Raw genomic sequence first — 19,720 nt, 5'->3', positions numbered from 1 at the left:
GATAAGTGAATCATTCTGATTTAACACTGTGATTCTTCACATCCCCTGCACGCAAGGCTGGCCTTGAGCTATTTGGTATGTAATCTTACAATAAACCAACATTTGTCAGTGTGCATCCTTAAGCACTTAAATGATCAGAGATTTGTGGTTAGTCCTCAAGCTCTGTCACTATAACTGTTGTAATATAAGAGCTAGTGACATCTGTAACAGCATGTCTATGACACGGTTACGTACAAGGATCAAGGATAACCACACAGACGTATATCCAGGCTTGTAACGGAATACATGGAACGGTGTTACGTAATTAGGATACAAAAAAGGTAACTGTATTCCTGTACAGTTACAAAAAAAAGAACGTAATTAGATTACAGATACTTTTATCAGAAAATGGGATTATTAAAAGGATTACAAATAGATTTTAAAATGCAGAAGATTATACTAGTATCCACATGCGCACTTGACAACACCTCACGAGAATACAAGAGAAAACTACAAGTCCATTTGGCTACATGTAAGTTAAATGCGCACTGTTACCGCGACTATCACTTAAACAACATTCAAACAGCATATTTAAACTATACTACTATACTGTACTATACTACTCTGTAGGTCCACCCTATATTTTAACTTGGAACCCGTAGGCCTACTGTCAGTATTTACTTTAAGAATTTCTTCTCTTTGACAGTTCAGAAAGTGGACACTTGATTCATTAAAAATACTGTGGATGTTCTAAATCTGTGCTGATTTTATTTTTGATTAGCCTATGCTTTGTAAACTGTGGTGTTGTGCACCTTCAATGTAGGTCTGTAGGCTGAATTTGCATAATGACAAGCAGATTTGTCTTTAATTCTTAAAACTTGGTTTCCTGATTTTCTTTTCTGAGGTTACATTGTGCTGTTGACTTAGAGAATATCCATCTTATTGATGTCTCTTTTCTGTTGTCCTCATTTACACATTTGGCATTGAGGTAATCCAAAAGTAACGGAAAGTAATCAAGATACATTACTTTAATATTGTGATACTTGGATTAGGTTACTGAATACAATTTTGAACAGGTAATCAGTAATTGTATCGGAATCCATATTAAACGTATATCCTACTCTCTACACCATCCACATGGCTGTTAAACCTGCTTGATGGGGCTAATGAGGAACAATGGTGTGTGAGACATGTGAGTCTCTTCAAGGTGGAGGTCATTACTTTGAATGTTCAAATTTCCGTGAAATTCAGTGTAATGCTTGTTTGTGGATAGCTTCTCTCCCCAACCAAGGTTTTCTAGTGTCTCTAGAATGGTGTGCAATAAAACAGAAAGGCAGCAGACTGCAACAACATTAAGATCTCTTTGAATTATTCAAACAGAATTAATATCTTTTAATTATCCAAACAGAATTAATATATCTTTTAATTATTTATCCCTCATATAGCATCATGGTTGACCCAGGGTTTGCAATTCTAAGAATACACTCTGCATTGCACTGGAGTGCAGCTTAAATCACAACTGTCTGTGTGTGTGTGTGTCTGTGTGTGTGTCTGTGTGTGTCTGTGTGTGTCTGTGTGTAGTGTGTGTGTGTGTTGAAAGATTACATAATTAGTACCAAGCTCTGCTGGCTTTCTGGAGCTGAGAGGAGGAATACTCTCCCTTTAGGAGACGCCCCCCCCCTCCACCCTCCTCTTTATCTCTCTGTCTCCTCCCTGCAGACCCTCTAGCCCCGAGTGCCATTGAGTGGGACTGGGGTGTTTGGGTCAGGAGGACTCATCTAGACACAGCACACTCCCCACACTCCCCACACTCCTCCTCAAGCTGCCAGGGGAAGGAGGTGGCGTGGAGAGTGGGGCAGGGGCCAGACGTCGCTCTGGCAGCAGTGGCGTGACATGGCAACACTGGTAACCCGTCAGTCGTGTGACAGTATGGGTGCAATGTGTGTGTGTGTGTGTGTGTGTGTGTGTGTGTGTGTGTGCCTGTTAGAGTGGGTGCCAGGCCGGTGCTGGTACTTGATTGGCGCGTGCGGTGAAGATCTGCTGCATCCTATTAACACCCACTTCACTTCTCCTCACTGTGGGCCCAATGCGACTGCTACAGCACGGTCTCCCTCTCTCCTCCTCCTCCTCCTCCTCCTCCTCCTCCTCCTGCTCCTGCTCCTCCTCCTCCTCTCTCCTCCTCCTCCTGCTCCTGCTCCTGCTCCTCCTTCTCCTGCTCCTCCTCCTCCTCTTCCTCCTCCTTGCCTCATGACTCCCTCAGCCCCCATTCTGTCTGTTCTCCTACAGGTTTGTATCCACTTGCTCATGGCTCTATCTCTCCTAGCTCTATCTCTCCTAGCTCTATCTCTCATGTCTTGTCTAGTTTGAAGATTTGGCAGCGCTGGAATTTCCCTGTATAGTTCTGTTTGTAGTTTACCTTAGCTTCTTCCTTCTCTGTGTTTGTCTATTTTTGCACATTTCTCTCCTCATCACCTTAAATGTACTCCTCCTGCTCTGCTCTTTTCCTGGCTCTCTCTCTCCTTCTGTCCTTGACGTGTTCTCTGTTTGGACCTGGAGCACTGGTGGGCTCCACCCCCCCCCCCCCCCCCCCCTCTTCCTCTCCTCAGCTGCTGGCCCTGAAGACCCAATGTGAGCACCCAGGCAGAACACACACACACACGCACACGAGCGCACACACACACACACACACACGCGCACGCACACATGCAGAGAAAGAGAGAGAGAGAGTTCCTAAAAAAGTAGTATATGGATGTAAATGTATTTCTTACCCAGAATTTGTTTGGAGTTTCTAATTGCGTCTTTCTGGCCTGTAGCTGAGGCTGTGCAGCTCTACGTATGAACTCCATGCAAACAGAATGTCACTCTGAAGGTTAGGAGCAATGGAAGATATGAAGCACATTTGACAGAGAGGTGAAGTCACGTCTCCAGTTCTGGCTCAAGGCGCACGCTAACCTAAAAGAGCATAACAAGGCCTCTGCTTTTCTCAGTTCCTTAAGTAATATGGTAGGGCTTGGCCTCTCCGTGATTTTGATGGACATGACTGCTGTAAGCCTGAAGATGTCTTGATGAGAAATTTGAATTACACTGACAGCCCTTATGATTGTTTTGTCATTGACATGATGCTAATCGTGTAGATGATGTTCGTTCTTTTGTGTCATCTTTTCTCCATAATTGCAGTGTCATGGCGATCCCCTAACAGTACATAACAATGGGTTCTTCTCTGATTGGCATTCTGACTTTCAGTTGTAATAGTGGATATGATGATGATGATGATGATCATGGGGATAGTGACGGGAATGAAAAAGATGGATGTGACGTTACAGTTATGATGCAGTTCTTTTGTGAGTCATGGGAGGCTCTGGTATGACAAAGAGGGGTGGCAACCTGTTATGTGTGTGTGTGTGTGTGTGTGTGTGTGTGTGTGTGTGTGTACTTGTGTGTAGCTTGGAGGAAGTGACGCGCTTACCCGGCCATCTGTCCCCAGATTAATCCCTGCGGTGCTTAGCGATATTACAGCACCGGCTTATTGCCGTGGCAACCAGCCTTCAGTCCCAACTTGGAGCTGCAACCACGTGACCCTGTGCTGCTGGAGGTAGAGGTGGGACACACACACACACACACACACACACACACACACACACACATACATACACACACACACACACACACACACACACACTCAAACTTATATATGTACTATATCTACTGAGCCCCAGTCACTAAGACATGCATTGAAAGACACACTCAACAAACATGCTGACAAATATACACACATACACTCGGAAATATACACACATACACACGGAAATATACACACATACACACTGAAATATACACACGGAAATACGCACACACTGAATACATACATTCAGACAGACAAAAATGAATGATTTTCCAGTGTTCAACCATACATGCATGTTTGCACAATTCCTAACACACTCACAAATGCTTGCAACATGCACACTGCAACACCCACACAGAGTGAAACACACTCTATTCTTCATGGCGACTGTGCTGGTTACATTATCAGAGCCACGGGAGAGCCGAGGCAGCGAGCCAGACAGACACACTCATATGCACGCAGACCAATACACACGCACGCAGACCCATACACACGCATGCACGCAGGCCCATACACACACACGCACGCCCACACACACGCGCGCACGCCCATACACACGCATGCACGCCCATACACACGCACGCATGCACGCCCATACACACGCACGCACGCACGCCCATACACACGCATGCACGCCCACACGCACGCACGCACGCACGCCCATACACACGCATGCACGCCCGCACACACACCCACACGCACGCACGCCCACACACACGCAGGCCCATACACACGCATGCACGCCCACACTAGCCATCCCATCAGGACTGTAGCTTTACAGCTCTAATCCCCCTAACCAGCTTCCCTCCCTTTCACTCTCCCCCTGTCAGTCACTCACTCACTCACAGGCTGTTATTACTGCAGCCAGCGCCCTCCAATGCCATCAGCAGCCCAGTGGCCTCATCCCCGGGCCCAGAGACACCCAGGAGGGGGAAGGGTGCTCCGCTGCTCATCTCCATTCATCTTCCCTGCTGACTGCTGACTGCTGAGACTGAGACTGAGACTCTGCCCTGGTGCTGTGGCCTCTGCTGCAGGCTGGAGCTCATCAGGGATCATTAGCTGCTGCTGTCTACACTGCATCTGGACATCTCTAGTAAATCACTGAGAAATACCTTCTTATTGCAGTGTGTCTTTTATTTGATTACAACAACCTGGGTGTTGTTTAGAACCCGGTGAACAACAAAAGGACTGTGTCACATTTGCAATGAATGGTTGTGGCACGGAGTTTCTGCTACAGGTGAAACTGTGAAGTGAACATTTAAAGATCTCCAAAAGAAGATAGAGTATTCTGGCCATCCTCAATGAGCTGAAGGAGCAGAACCCAAAACCCCTTGGGACTTCACTTTCTGACTATTCAAATGACACAACTTTAAAAATATATATTCGGCATATGTGTGTGCCGAATACCATTGATATGCAAATATGGTTAGCTTTGTGGTGGTTAGTTTGTATTTAAGTGGTAGATTGTGCATGTTGAATATTGGATTATGTCTTTTGTTCTGGTGTTGATCTGGGGTTCTTGTACTTCTTGGGTACTAGTTGAATTTTGCTTAACTCTGCATCAGAGATGTTCCCTGATAAATAGTATAGGGTTATAGTTTTCTTTACACATCATATACGAAAGTATCACAGAAACAGGCATATGTGACATACATACACACATACAACATTCAAGATTTTTATTCCATTTTCATATACAGTACACAAGTCAAGAAATGTATAATAAACCTTAAAATAAGGTCAATTAGATATATAAAAAAGAAATCTGTGCTCCAAACAGATTATCTTACCAAATTTAGAAGGTGTAAGAACATCTGTGTTTTTGTTGGTTTGTTTTTGCTTCATCCCCTCTGACAAAGACTATTAAAGAGAAGTACACTACACATGAAGGGTTCGCATGAACATTGACACTTTTAGGACATAAAAAATCCCCCAAAGACACAAGCACCCCTCCCAAGCAGAGGTTCCACTCTTGCCATCATGCTACTCTGGTACCAGGGAGCGGTTCTCTAAAGGCCAGCCAGCCTCTTGTTGTGAGAACAGAACTGAAAAAAGTCAAATGATTTGAGTTTCCATAAAAGCCTCATCATCCCCAGACAATGCGTAATTCTAACTCTGAGAGCAAATTTTCAGGTGTGCATCAAATCCCAACTCCCCACCCTCAGCTCCACCTCTAGGCCCCAGATTAATCAGATGAAGTAATCACTCATTTGATATCATGACAGATTAAAAGGTTGCAGATTGCTCTCGCTAGAGTGTAACTATGCATATTTCACATCAGAATTACTGTACAGACGGCTGCATTAAAGCACTGCCAGTCTGAATGACATGGCAATACAGCTCACTCTGTCATTATTCATACAAAATGGCAGTTTGCTAGCGTCAGAACACTCTGATGGAGGAGGATTGGGAGTGATTAAGTAACACGTTTAGTGAGCAAATTGATAAAGTACATTATTATGGCTTTCTCCAGTTAGGATCCAAATGACTTCCCTAATCTACTCAATTACCATGACTCTTCCCTTTGTAATTCTACATTGTTCATGTCTTTATGGCAAATAGTATGGCTTTGCAGGTGCATTCTTTAAAGAGAATTTTTAAGAAATTTGTAGTTGAATTGTTCTTTTGTTTTTGTTTTATGTATACAAAATGTTTCACCAAATAGCTACAAAAGGATTCAGAGAGCAAAAGTCAATTGTACAAAAGTGTCCATACAATGTTCTGATTACTGTGCGTGGCAGTTCAAACTCGTTTTCAAAAGACCCTGATTGAACAGACTGTGACCTTGAGTGACCTTGAGTGAGCTCTGAGTAGACTATGAGTGGACTATGAGTCAGCCCTTTAGGGAAGAAGACCCTGGGCTTTACAAGCAGTCTATGAGTGCCTAGCATTGTGCACTCAGACCGGTCTGTGTGTGAAGTGGACACCTGAATACCTCTGATTCATTGCCCTTGAATTAGCAAGTGACCTGACTTTATGGAGTAGGATGGGTGAGTGCTTTTTGTGTGCCTGTGCCTGTGCCTGTGCCTGTGCCTGTGCCTGTGCCTGCAGCGAGTCCTTGCTTACACCCCCACTGCCACAGGAGCTCCCCGTGCTGTGCAGTAGTGGCTGACCTGATCTGGCACATGAGTGATTAGCACAGGTTATGGATATTCTCACTCCCATCCTCACTCTCACTCAATACGCTTACAATGTCTGACTGCCTCATCTGCCAGGTGTCTGTCCAGGTGTCTGTCCAGGTGTCCTGTAAGAATGGCCCTGAAGCGGAGGACAATGCACACTGTGTTGGTGTCGCTCGAGCAATGCCGTATCTTGGCAGGGGCTGGCAAAATAGAGCAGAGGGCCCATCATAGGACAGGGCTGCTGGCCAGTGGTTGGGGATTACCAGGAGGCGCCGTTGTAAGGCGTGATTAGTGGGGAACTCTTCTGCATGACTGCCTAGTATGTGGGACTCTTAAGGATGTGTGTTTGTGTCCTAGCATGAGCGTATGATGCCCAAGGGTCACCAGGTCCAAGTGCAGCTCAGAGAATTATGTCATATTTCAAAAAACCTCAAAAGCATAGTTCACCCTCAGCCGTGAAACCTCTCTGAGGAAGGTGGCAGAAATGGATCTAGTAAATTTTGTTGGAAGTGTTGTTTTACTCCTCTGTATAAAAAGGGCAGGTTTCCAAATGTACAAACTCTCTAAAAGTACAAAAAAGAATTGATTTATTTTTCCAAAATGTAGCTTAAACTTCCTGAGATAAAGTACAGTGTCCAATAAGGATGGATTTTAGTTTTTTTTTTCAGGGTCATTAAATATGATTTGCAAACCTTCAGTATATGATAGAAAAGTTGACTTAAAGTAGCACTAAAACCCAAATGAATCTCAGTCATTTTAAAAGAGTAAATAACAGTCCACAGTTTTACTTTAAGTGAAAAATGGCTTGCATCTCACAACGTTAGTTTTTGCCATAAGTTCGCTATGTTGTGCCTTTCTTGTTCGTGGAATCATTTTAGAGTGTTGATACCCTGATTTTGTTCATAACTTTAACCTGAACCCTTACACAGACACAACAAGAGAAAAGGTCCAATCAAACATACATGTCAGATGATGGATTAACCTGCATGGACATACTGAATTAAGAGCCCAGACTGTTGATCTTTGTGCTTGGCCTATCACAGCAGTCTATTCAGTTTCGGATTGGTGAGGTTTAAAGCCCTATCATATGCACAAAAGTTTACTGGATGTTCTTTAAATACTGTCTGATGTGTGGGTGATAGTTCGTGGCTACAGTCATCAAACAGTTCTTAGTGTTCATTTAGGTAGAAGCTACAAGTTTTTTATGTAAATTATGTAGGAGCTAGATTTACAAAAATGAAAAGTAAGTTATATAAAAATCATGCTTATTCCAACCATTTAACTGTACATGCAGTTAGCGTACCAACACAATCTTTGAAACCCCCAAGTACATACTCTTAAGTTGCATATTACTTTGGCAAGGGAGAGAACATTTTGAATGTCTCCCTAGGATACTCATTTCAAACTTCCTTAAGTGCCCTGCAACACAGGTCCCCATTACCTTCGTATTACATCTTGCAATTACAGTACTGTACAAAAAAGAAATGCACAACAAAGTAATGAACCCACAAGTCAAGAGGAACATAATAAAAAAAAAAGCAAAAACTCCACATCAATTTAAAAAACAACTTACAGACAAGAACAGGTTGGGAAATAGTGCAGGGAGGAACAGTATACTAGTTCTAGCCTATAGAGATGTACTGACCATGGGAAGTGACAGCCTTCCTTTCGAGATAAGACCAGAACAGGCAGAGAAAACAGATGGAGTAACTGAGAGAAAGAGAGGTAGACTAGGTAGACAATATACTCCTTAGATGGCCAGGGTCATATATTATTGGATATTGTTTCTAGAATGGGTGTTCTGACTGCCTGAAGGTTACTGTTAAGCCCTTGACGTGGATTGAATCGGCCCAGTCAAAGTAAAAATGGAATCAACAGCAGCACGTGAATTGTGTATTTTAAACTTCTTGTCAATCTCTTCCACTCTCAACTCTAAGAACGCTCCAAAGAGGCCAGCTCTCTGACCTTCAAGGGAGACCAGCACATGTAAACGGCAGACTGATTCAGCCGTCAGTGAATCTGAATGCTGATAAAGACTCTCCTAATGAAGCGCTACGGAGGGAGAGCTTCACTACCTGTACTTTGACCTTCCTTCTCCATTGCTCCTAGTGTCCATTCACATGAGCTTCACTCTCCCAGAGTGGAAAGTGCTGGGATGTTTCAGAAGAAGCCCTCTCCTGTCTCCATCCCTCCGGAGAGGCTGCTTCCAGCACCTTTGGGTTTGCCACGCCTCATCTCCTGACTCTGGGGCGCAGCACCTGTCACCCTAAACCTAAACAGAGCAGCTTAATGCCTAGAGCCCATAGAACAGGCTGAATGAAGATGAGGAACCAGACCCTTTCTCCTCTCCTCTCCTCTCATTCTCTCTTGTTCTTTGATCCATGACCGCTGGTTTGTGATGAATGTCTAAGGGTATGCACAGGTGAGTGTGGCTGGGATGTTGCTGTGCAGTCCTGGTGAGGGCTCTCCTTTGAAGAACTCATTCGTACACACTCATATACGTTTAAGATGTCAACATGACAGGCCCATGCTCACTCCTTGCAGACAAACAGGAAATAAAGAGGCACAAGGAATTGATTTGCTGTGGTGCATAGCCTCCGTCTGTGCAATGGCTTCAGTGCTCTCTAATGACACTAACAGCAGCTCCACTACTGTGGTCTACCCTGTAGCTTTCAGTGACAAGAGATTAGCACAGCACTGCACAACAAACAGACCCAACCTCTCAAGAGTACACAGGTGTCCCCCAGCCCCCTTCATCACAAATGGCCACATACTCTGCTCTGGTCAGAAGGAGGTGTTCCACAAGGGTCCCCTGAACAGAACGCACATGTGTGAGTCACTTCCCATATTTATTGCAGAAAAGGCCCCCTAAATATTTACCTTATAAGCTGCATGCTAGTGGAGGTGTTTATTGCTGGTGTCACTAAGCCTTTCCTGCTAGGAGCTGCTGCTGCCGGCTCCTCCCCACACATCTCCACACGAATGAAGGTGCAACATACATTTACCTTTCGCATTATTTTTCCTTTTCACTTAAAGGCATGCGGATCGACATACACAAATGCAAACTAGAAGGTTCGTTTTTTTTTTTTAAAGAAACAGGGTCAATCCCCCTTCTCAGCAACCGTTCTTGATAAACACAAGTCTTCCATTTTAATAAGTAGTGTCATTTAAAAAAGAAAATATCCTATTATTCCTTTAAAAAAACAAAGCAAAAATGATGGTGTATTAAAAAAAAAGGTAAGTTTAAAAAACGAGAGCTTTCTTTAACAAAAGAATAGTTTATACTGAAAAACTGAAAATCTATGAGTCCACACACATATCTTGATCTTTTACTTAAAGTCTTAACAGGTAAATTAATCTATGTTCTTGTGTCTAAATCTGACATGATAATTTTCAACGTTATGGTCATTTCAAAGGATGGCACCATCACAAAAAAAAAAAAGAAAACTGAGTGTTCGATAAAACTTTTTATAACCTCTGATGTATTTTTGGAAATGTCTCTCTGACACAGACATGTCCACAAATTTAGCCCATACTCACACAGAGAGAAAAGCACACGCTCTCACACAAATATATTCATTCGCAGTACAAGAGGAAGGAATGCACAGTTAGACAGATAGCCGGACTGCACTAGAGGAGCTCGACTTGTGCTGAGGTAAAGTTCTTTGTGCCATTTCAAGATGTCTGTTCAGAGTCTTCAGAAAGAAATGATGAGTTCAGAAACAAAAGAAACGAATGAAAGAAAGAGGGACTTTGTTTGCCCATGGTGTTGTCAAACACGTGGTGAGTGGAATAGATGCCAGAAAAGAAGAGCCTGTTAAGGGTGTATATATCTCCCACTCTTGTTTGTGATAATACAAGTCATCGCCAGGAGACATAACCCAAACAGTGTTTTTCTTCTGGCACAAGCACCATAACAGCAACACTGGACTTGGACAGTGTCCTGTTCTATCCTGTCCATACTCCTGTCCCCTCCCCCCAACCTCCTCTCTCTCTCTTTCTCTCTCTGTGGATGAAGGAGGAGTGGTTGAGAGGAGGGGAACGAGGAAGAGAGAGGAGGGGAGAGAAGGCCGTGGCGTTAGCCGTTGTTCCTGTCAAGCAGCTTTGTGAAACGGACGTCTATCAGCTCCCACAGACAGCCTTTCCGCTCCCCCATCCTCCTGTTCTTCCCGTTTATGACGCTGAGGCTATCCAGGGCCCCATTCTCTGGGAAATAAATAAAATACAACACCTCCTTCTCCTTCCCTCTCTTCATCGCTCTCTCTCTCTCTCTCTCTCTCTCTTGTTTATTCATCCTCCACTTTAATGCTGGAAATGGGAGAAATGCTGAAATGGCTCCTCCGGGCTGCCATAGCCTCTGTCTGACACACTGTGCATGATGGATCCAATCAACGCCAGCGCCTGGTGGTGCCAACCTGTGCCCACGCCTGGTGGTGCCAACCTGTGCCAGTCTCACCATCTTAGGAAAAAAGGCATTTCACAGCTCACTGCCCTTCCATCTACCTTCCTCTGTGACACAGACAATCTCTGCCAAGGCTCAAGCAGTTTTCTTCCATCTTTGTCCATTTTACATTCCTTCATTCCTTTCGCCCATCCACCCATTCATTCTGCTGCATCCGTGACCCCTCCTGAGGAGCCCCAGGCAGGGGGCTCAGACGTAGGCCGACTCGCTGGACTGAGTCCTGCCCATGTTGGGCGGCTGTGAGAGGTGGGACATGTCCTTCTTGCGGACCTCACAGATGGACTTGCGGCGCGCCTGCACGCCCCTAATGGCCGCCTTGATCTTGCGCCAGCCGAGGTGGTTGAGCTCGGCCAGGTTGAGGATCACGCAGATGCCACTCACCGCAAACATGAACACCAGGAAGACTGTCTTCTCAGTGGGCCGTGACACGTAGCACTCCACCTCCTTCAGGCAGGGGTACCGGTCACACTCGAAGATGCCCGGCACGCTGAAACCGTACAGGAAGTACTGGCCGGCCAAGAAGCCGATCTCCAGTGCGTTGCGGAACACCACCTGGATGATGTAGAAGCGTGAGATGCCCTCCTGCCGGCGCACCTTGGAGCTCTTGCTCTGCGTCAGCCCCCGCGGCGCGTTGGGGATCTCCTTCACCTCCAGGCAGTCTGGCTCCTCCTTCCCACCCCCTCCTCCATCTGGGTGCTGCACCAGGATCCCGTTGATGTTGCGCAACCTACGCGCCCCGTCCCGGCCGTAGTCCCGCTCCAGCATCGGGTAGAGGAAGGAGTAGCGGCGCTCGCGCTGCTTGGCCGACTGGTGCACAGAGTAGGTGATGAAGCACAGGCTGGGCGTGCACACCAGGATGATCTGGAACACCCAGTAGCGGATGTGTGAGATGGGGAAGGCCTTGTCGTAGCACGCCTGGTTGCACCCGGGCTGCATGGTGTTGCAGATGAACATGGTCTGCTCATCCTCGTACACGGTCTCCCCAACGATGGCCACGATCAGGATCCTGAAGATAACCACCACTGTCAGCAGGATCCTGAAGTAGGGGAAAGGGGAGACAGACAATAAGCAAGAGTAGAGAGGGAGACAAAGAGATAGAGAGAGAGAGAGAGAGAGAGAGAGAGAGAGAGAGAGAAAGAAAAACAGAGGACAGGCAGAGATATGAAAGAAGAAAAGAAGGAAATTGGATGGGAGTAGAAGAGCAGAGATATGACGAGATATTAATTATGCATTTTAAGGTTCCATGTAGTAGAGAAATGATGGCTTGTAAAATGGCCACAGTATGCATACAGAGGAAACAGCAATTTAAGACTGAGCCTTTCCATTCTAATAAAGAAAGACATGCTCTTGCTTTTTCATTTTCTCAGACCTTTTCTTTTGATCATCATTGCTTTGTCTTGCTACTTCTAGCGGCTTCCATGCCAATAAACCCTTTTAACATGATAACCCTCACTGGCAGTACGGCACGGCGCGGCGCGGCGCGGCACGGCACCGACGGATGATTCACTCATTCATTTAGTACCGAGTGGTCTCAGGCATGACATCTCCTCTGCTCACCATAGCAACAGATGAGCATGAGCACCTTCTAAGCTATTTCTGTATGCGTTACACAGAAAGAGGAAGACATTGTCACAGTATGTGAATGGACACGACTTTTACATTAACACCCTGGAGTGTTTCAAAACCTCCAATACATGCGTGTTTTTAGTGACACAGAGAATTTGGGATCATATCGTTTTGTTTTGATTTCATTTTTGTACAGACAGAGAGAATGAATATGAAAGTGTGTGTGTGTGCGTCAGTTAGACTCGCAAGCATGAGAACGAGACATTGTCTGTTCTATTTTTAGAGCACAAGAAGTTTGTCTTTTTGTAACTACTTTTGTCTATTTTTAAGAGAGTAGAGCTCCACTTACCACTTACCTCTCCCTTTCTCTTTCTCCCCTCCAAACAGCCCCCCTGCCCCCCACACCCACCCCCGCCCCGGTGCACCCATCCATGCCTCATATTTACTTCCCTACATTTCTCATTTATATTTAAAGCAGACTCCCAGCAGCTCCACTCTAGACAGGCAAACCCTCAGCCTGAAGCACTTAACATTTTGACCCCATTCCCATATTTTCACTTTTCTACATTCTTAAGCCGTGTTCGTACTGTGGCAATACTGCCACACCCATTAAACATGTCTGTTCTGACTATACATGACCTGCCAAAGACAACTTGTCTCAGAATAATGTACCACTGCAGCTCCCGTATGATATGTGAGGAACAGAACAAATAAGTCATTCATGCATGTTCTGATATATAAAATGAAAGTAATTTGCCAAAAAAACGCAGGCTTTTGCCATGTATGTGAGAGAATAGATACATTAGTTTTGATTGAGGAAAGTAATATTTGGATAAAAAGCTGGATGCTGGTCATAGCGACCGCACAAAGCGCTGCCTGAGAGCCACTCACAGGGCATGGGGAAAGGGAAAGGTGTCACGCCAAATAAATATTTGATGCGATTTAGGGCTGTGTTGCCTTTAATCCACCAATCTGAATGGATTTATCAACAGTGCAAGCTGCAGCTATGGGGACTACTGGGAGGGCTGTGGACTTGGCACTGCTGCTGGTGGTGCTCAGGGGGTGGGAAGGGAGTGTGTTGGGGGGGGGGGGATTTTTAATCTTGACCAAAGTCAGTCGCAATCTCTGCCTGCATCTCCCATCAAGTGCAGAGGTCACAGATGATGCCCAGATGAAGAGCACAAACACCTGTAATCTTCAGGGTAGGAATGGGTGGATGACCAAATCAAAGTAAAGGAGAAAAAGAAAAAGAGGGGAAAAATAATGCTTTTGTCCTTGTTTTGACTTAGATAATGCGCTTACACTACCCAGCCCTGAGTATTTACAATAGTATCGAAATTCACTGTGCCAAAACAGAGGCGCTCAAAAGCATGCAATTATCAAGCAGCTCCAGCCTGTGACTGACATATCAGACCGGCTGGAGAGAGAGAGGGAGAGAGGAGAAGAGAAGAGCAAACTGCCAAATTAATGTTTAAGAAGAATTAGTGTCTGAGTAAGGGGAGGAACACAATCCCTCTGACACCCCCCCCCCCCCCCCCCCACACACACACACACACGCACACACACACACGCACATAGAGTGAGAGACCAAATGAAGTAGAGATTTACCTTGAATTAAAAAAAAATGCGGAGAGGAAAAAAACTGCATTGAAAAAAGAGAGAAAATCTCATGAGAGAGAATGAATTATATAATGGCTTTCACACGCAAACCCACAACCTTTAATCTGCACTAGGGCCAATAGAGGGATTCTTGCATTAGGAGTTTTTTAATGCCATGGAATAGATTTAGATTATCTATGTCCCAACCCCTCCAACTCCTTCTCTCTCCCATCAATCCCTTCTCTCTCTCATCCCTGTGCATCTACTCTCTCTCTCTCTCTCTCTCCCTCTCTCACTCACTCACTCTCTCTCTCATCCCACTCCTATTCTCTCCCTCTTTTATCCCAGGATTCCACTCTTTCCTGTGCACGTGCGTTTCTCTTTCATCCCTGATATTCTACTCTCTCTCTCTCTCTCTCTCTCTCTCTCTCTCTCTCTCTCTCTGTTCAACCACAAACAGGCTACGAAACATGCTTCAAAAGATCAGTATTCTTTTAGTGCGTTGATCACAGCTCCTAGTTAGTAGAATGTGAACCTGAAATGCAGTCTCTTCATCCAGAAATAACACTGTGTGTGTGTGTGTGTATTCGTCACCCAAATGAATACCTGTAACGGTGTCCCCTCACATGGGAAGAGATTCCATAAAAGCTTCGGCGCTAAACGGGAAGCGTGTGGATTGCCCCTAGCGTACTGTTTAGGGTTCACTCATGCATAGCAGCCATGATGCGCTGGGCTTTATTGTTGACAGTGTCACCTACAGCCTCAATTACCAGCGATTAGCTGCTCAATTCACATCCGTTGAAAGCTAGGATTCAAGAGGCTGGGATGCCATACTTCACAAACAAAGGCGGGAGCTGCAGCTGCATTTGTGCTTCTGTACATGAGCACATGGGGGATCATTCAGAAGACATCCAGGGGTGCACTGCTGCATTATCACAGGAGGCTGATTGGGTCTCTTACACACAACCCCCCAATCTCTCTCTCTCTCCCTCCCTCCCTCCTCTTCTTCTTGCCTCTCTCCATCTCACTGAAACTCTTCTCTTCCTCTGCTTGTTACCATGGCAACAACAGAGGGGCAGAGAGGCGAGAGGAGAGTGTATGAGATTGTGTATGAGTGAGTACGTGTGTGTGTGTGTGTGTGTGTGTGTGTGTGTGTGTGTGTCGTGAAGACTATCTTTAATAAGGACCTGCAGCCTCGCCACTTCATGGCCCTGTGGCCATAGGGACTCACTAACAGGTTGTCTACCCTATGAGAGCACCAAGCAGCAGTGGCAGCATTCAGGGTAAAGCAGGGACAGTCACTTACAACCTGCTGCACAGCTTATCCCTCTCTGCAGTCTGCCAGCACTGCCCAGTTAAGGCTGGGCTATTAATAGCAGCAGCGCTAGCAAGAGAGAGAGAGAGAGAGAGAGAGAGAGAGAGAGAGAGAGGGAGAGAGAGAGAGAGAGAGGGAGAGAGAGAGGGAGAGAGAGGGAGAGGGAGAGAGAGAGAGAGAGAGAGAGAGAGAGGGGGAGAGAGAGAAAGAGAGGTTTGTCTGCCTTAATTAAGATTTCCATTCTCTGAGAGAAATGCACCATTTTTCGTCACTTGATTTATCTGATGTGTCTGTATGCATGTTTCTACTCCCTCTCTCCCTCTCTGTCTCTCTCTGTGTATGTGCAGTGTGTTGTGTGTGTGTGTGTGTGTGTGTGTGTGTGTGTTTTGTGCACTGCAACAATATACTATGATGAATGTATTTCTTTCCTTTCAAGGGTTCAGCCATTTGCCACTCCAAGCTGACACACATTCAACATACACACACTCACACACTCGCACATCCAACATACATTACATACACACACTCACACATTCCAACATCCATTACATACACACACTCACACATCTAACATACATTATATTACACACACTCACACATGGCAACATACATTACATACACACACTCACACATCCAACATACATTATATTACACACACTCACACATCCAACATACATTACATACACACACTCACACATCCAACCAGAAACGAAAACACACGCACCCACACAAACACACAAGCATGCAAGCACGCACACATCCAACCAGAAACGAAAACACACATTTGTGCACGCACGCAAGAACGCACGCAAGAACGCACGCAAGAACGCACGCAAGAACGCACACACGCACGCACGCAAGCACGCAAGCACGCAAGCACGCAAGCACGCAAAACATCCAACCAGAAACGAAAACACACATGTGTGCACGCACGCATGCGCACACGCATGCACACACACAGTACACTAGCAGAGGACATGGGCTGGGAATGGTTAAGACCCTTCTGTCCCATGTTTCTCTGCCAGGAACAGTGCCACCTCATTCTCACCAGGCATACCTCCTACACACACACACACACACACACACACACACACCACACACACACACACACACATACACACACACACCACACACACACCACACATATGCGCGGGTGCTTGTGAATGAGTGAACTCACTGACCCGCCAGTTATCAATGCATTGTTCTCAGTGCATAACTAAGGCTATGGGAGAGAAGGCTGAAGCAGATGATCTGACTTATTCTAAATTCAGTGGCTGTTTTGCATGCGTTTGCTAAGAAGGATAGATGTCAATAATAAGAAAGTCTCTCTGTGTATCTGTGGGAGATGCATATGAGCATATATTTGAGTGTGTAAGAGTTTGGCATGTGTGTGTGTGTGGTGTGTGTGTGTCTGTGTGTGTGTGTGTTGTGTCTGTGTGTGTGTGTCTGTGTGTCTCTGTGTGCGTGTGTGTGTGTGTCTGTGTGTGTGTGTGTGGTCTGTGTGTCTGGTGTGTGTGTGTGTGTGTGTGTGTGTGTGTGTGTGTCTGTCTGTGTGTCTGTGTGTGTGTGAGTAGGTGGTTTGCATGTTTTAAGGTATTGTGTAATATGGATTGCGCTGTAAAGGATCATAGTCTCTCTGTTTGCCTGCTTGGCCCTTTATTGTCTTATTCCTAGCCAGTCCTGGAGATCAGTTTAGGATTAAACTCCTTGGCCCGATTCATCCTACCAGTGTCTCCAGATAAAGTGTGTGTGTCTGTGTGCTGTGTGTGTGTGGTTGGGTGTGTGTGTGAGGAGAGAAGAGAGAGAGAGCACCCGTCCCTCTCAGTCGTCCTGTTGTCTCACACTAATACACTGTGTCATCCCATCTGCTGCTGCTGCAAACTGCCTTAGTTGAAACTGCTTCTCATTTCATAGTCTCTAGTAGGCGGCAGTGGTACAGGAGGTAAAGAACTCGTTTAGTAATCAGAAGGTTGCTAGTTCGATTCCCTGTCGAAGTGTCCTTGAGCAAGGCACTGAACCCCTAATTGCTCCTGATATGTGCAATCAGTGTAAATGTAAAATGTGTATAACATGTAAGTCGCTTTGGATTAAGCGTCTGCTAAATGACTAAATGAATGTAAATGTCTATATTGGCATACATGTGTTACACATCATGCTGTTTAACGTGCAATTACATCCACATCCATATGCTGTCTGGACACATTCAATTGGAACCTTTGTGTGTTGGTTTGCATCGGGTATGGAAAACCTCCTTCATGGTCGCAATCTAGTGTGAATCAGGCGTGAATAAGCGTTGTGTTAAAAACTCTAGTGTGAATCAGGAGTGAATAAGGTGGTGTTAAAAACTCTAGTGTGACTCAGGAGTGAATAAGGTTGTGTGCTGCTTAGTGTGAATCAGGGTCATGTGTTCCCTTCATGCAGCCTCTGATTCATGTCGGTTAATCAACAAATCATATAGCCCTATGATTGACAGGAGTTTTCTTTAAAAGTGTCAATAAGAAATGAAAGCACAACACCCACACAAATCACTGCAGGAGTGAAATAACTTCAAATCAGGATTGCCCTCCACCACCTGGAATAGAAGAAAATCCACATAAAATCCCCAGCGGAGGTGCAAGCGGTTCAGCAGGGCCCTTTAAGGGCTTTCACTGCGGTGCTGAGGCTGCGGCTGCAAGAGAGCAGCAGAGAGTGCAGCAGCAGCAGTGAGATTGCAGGAGGCGGAACGTAATCCAGATTAAAATCTGCCCTTTTGGACAATCCCACAAACGACAGGAGAGGCCCAGGGTCAGCTCTGCCAACGCTCGGCAGGCCTGCCAAATCACACTCACGGGCACATGCAGGAGGCCACTGTGTGCCAGGTCTGTGGCTCCAACCTCCACAAACGCCCACGTCTGCATGCACGCGCATCAACGTCAACACCACGCAGGACCCAGCGGGGTGCCACCCACCGCCACTGAATCACCCAAGGTCCTCTCGGGAGGCACAAGAAGCAATTGTCAATGTCACACCGTGTTTGCCAACTTTGCCAGTTCGTCAGAAATCCGCAGTTGCCTGACCTGCTGAGTGTGGTTTTGTGAAACGGTTTACTGATTATGAGAGAGGATTTGTGGAACACATTGTAAATAAAGAGGAGAATGAGGACACATTATTGCTGCTGCTGCTGCTGCTGTTTGGTGCATACAGTGACGCTTCATTCTGATTGTGCATGTGCTAGGTGTATTGTGTACATACTGCACAATAGAAAGCTGTTTGGGCTCGTGCCGGACCTTATTGTGTGCATGTGTGTATGATGACGCATTGCACATGCACATGTGTGTATGTGCTAATGTGTGTATGTGTTAATGTGTGTTTGTGTTAATGTGTGTTTGGGGTGTGTTGGTGCATCTGTGTGTATGTGCTAATGTGTGTTTGTGCTAATGTGTGTATGTGTGTTTGTGTGTTTGTGCTAATGTGTGTTTGGGGTGTGTAGGTGCATCTGTGTGTTTGTGCTAATGTGTGTTTGTGGTGTGTATGTGCATCTGTGTGTATGTGCTAATGTGAGTAGGTGCATCAGTCTGTATGTGCTAATGTGTGTTTGTGGTGTGTTATAACACCAGTGATGGCAGAGCACTCATTTGGCCTGATGAATAGATGTGCTAACTAGCAGGAGCATAATGTTGGCAGGCCTCCGCTGATCTGTGGGTATGAGCGTGCTGTCAGGCCGGGGAGCCCCTGTTACTACAGCACCATGTGTGACGATGGGAATGGCAACTTGGGAAAATGTGCGATTCAATTCATGTCGCATAGTCTTTTTGCTGTTGTGCATTATATTATGAATCCATGGTAACTTGCGCTTCCCTGAGGAAATGAATGAGAATTTGCATGTTTGTAGTGTTGTTTGGTGTGTGTGTGTGTGTGGGGGGGGGGGGGGTACACCATCTGTCTAAAAATGACAAACTGCCATATTTATGTTGCATATATGGACATATCTGGGCTTTAGTTATGGTCAATATTGGTGTGTGTGGTGGTGTGTGTTGTGTGTGTGTGTGGTGTGTGTTGTGTGTTGTGGTGTGTGT

The 19,720-nt window shown here is 45.6% G+C and overlaps 1 protein-coding gene across 1 annotated transcript in view; it reads right to left on the bottom strand.

The window, feature by feature from the left end:
• Positions 1-11,005: 11,005 nt before the first annotated feature.
• The window catches only part of LOC122129061 (gap junction delta-2 protein), a 17,441-nt gene continuing 8,726 nt past the window's right edge, over positions 11,006-19,720 (bottom strand). The window contains exon 2 of the mRNA XM_042704082.1: positions 11,006-12,221. Within this exon, the coding sequence (XP_042560016.1) occupies positions 11,375-12,221 (847 nt within the window). The 3' untranslated portion in view covers positions 11,006-11,374. The remainder of the gene's footprint in view (positions 12,222-19,720) is intronic.

This window comes from Clupea harengus, unplaced genomic scaffold (genome assembly GCF_900700415.2).
Source record: "Clupea harengus unplaced genomic scaffold, Ch_v2.0.2, whole genome shotgun sequence".
Lineage (NCBI taxonomy): Eukaryota > Metazoa > Chordata > Actinopteri > Clupeiformes > Clupeidae > Clupea > Clupea harengus.
The sequence above is the reverse complement of the archived record's forward strand: the minus strand, read 5'-3'. Positions and strand labels throughout refer to the sequence as shown.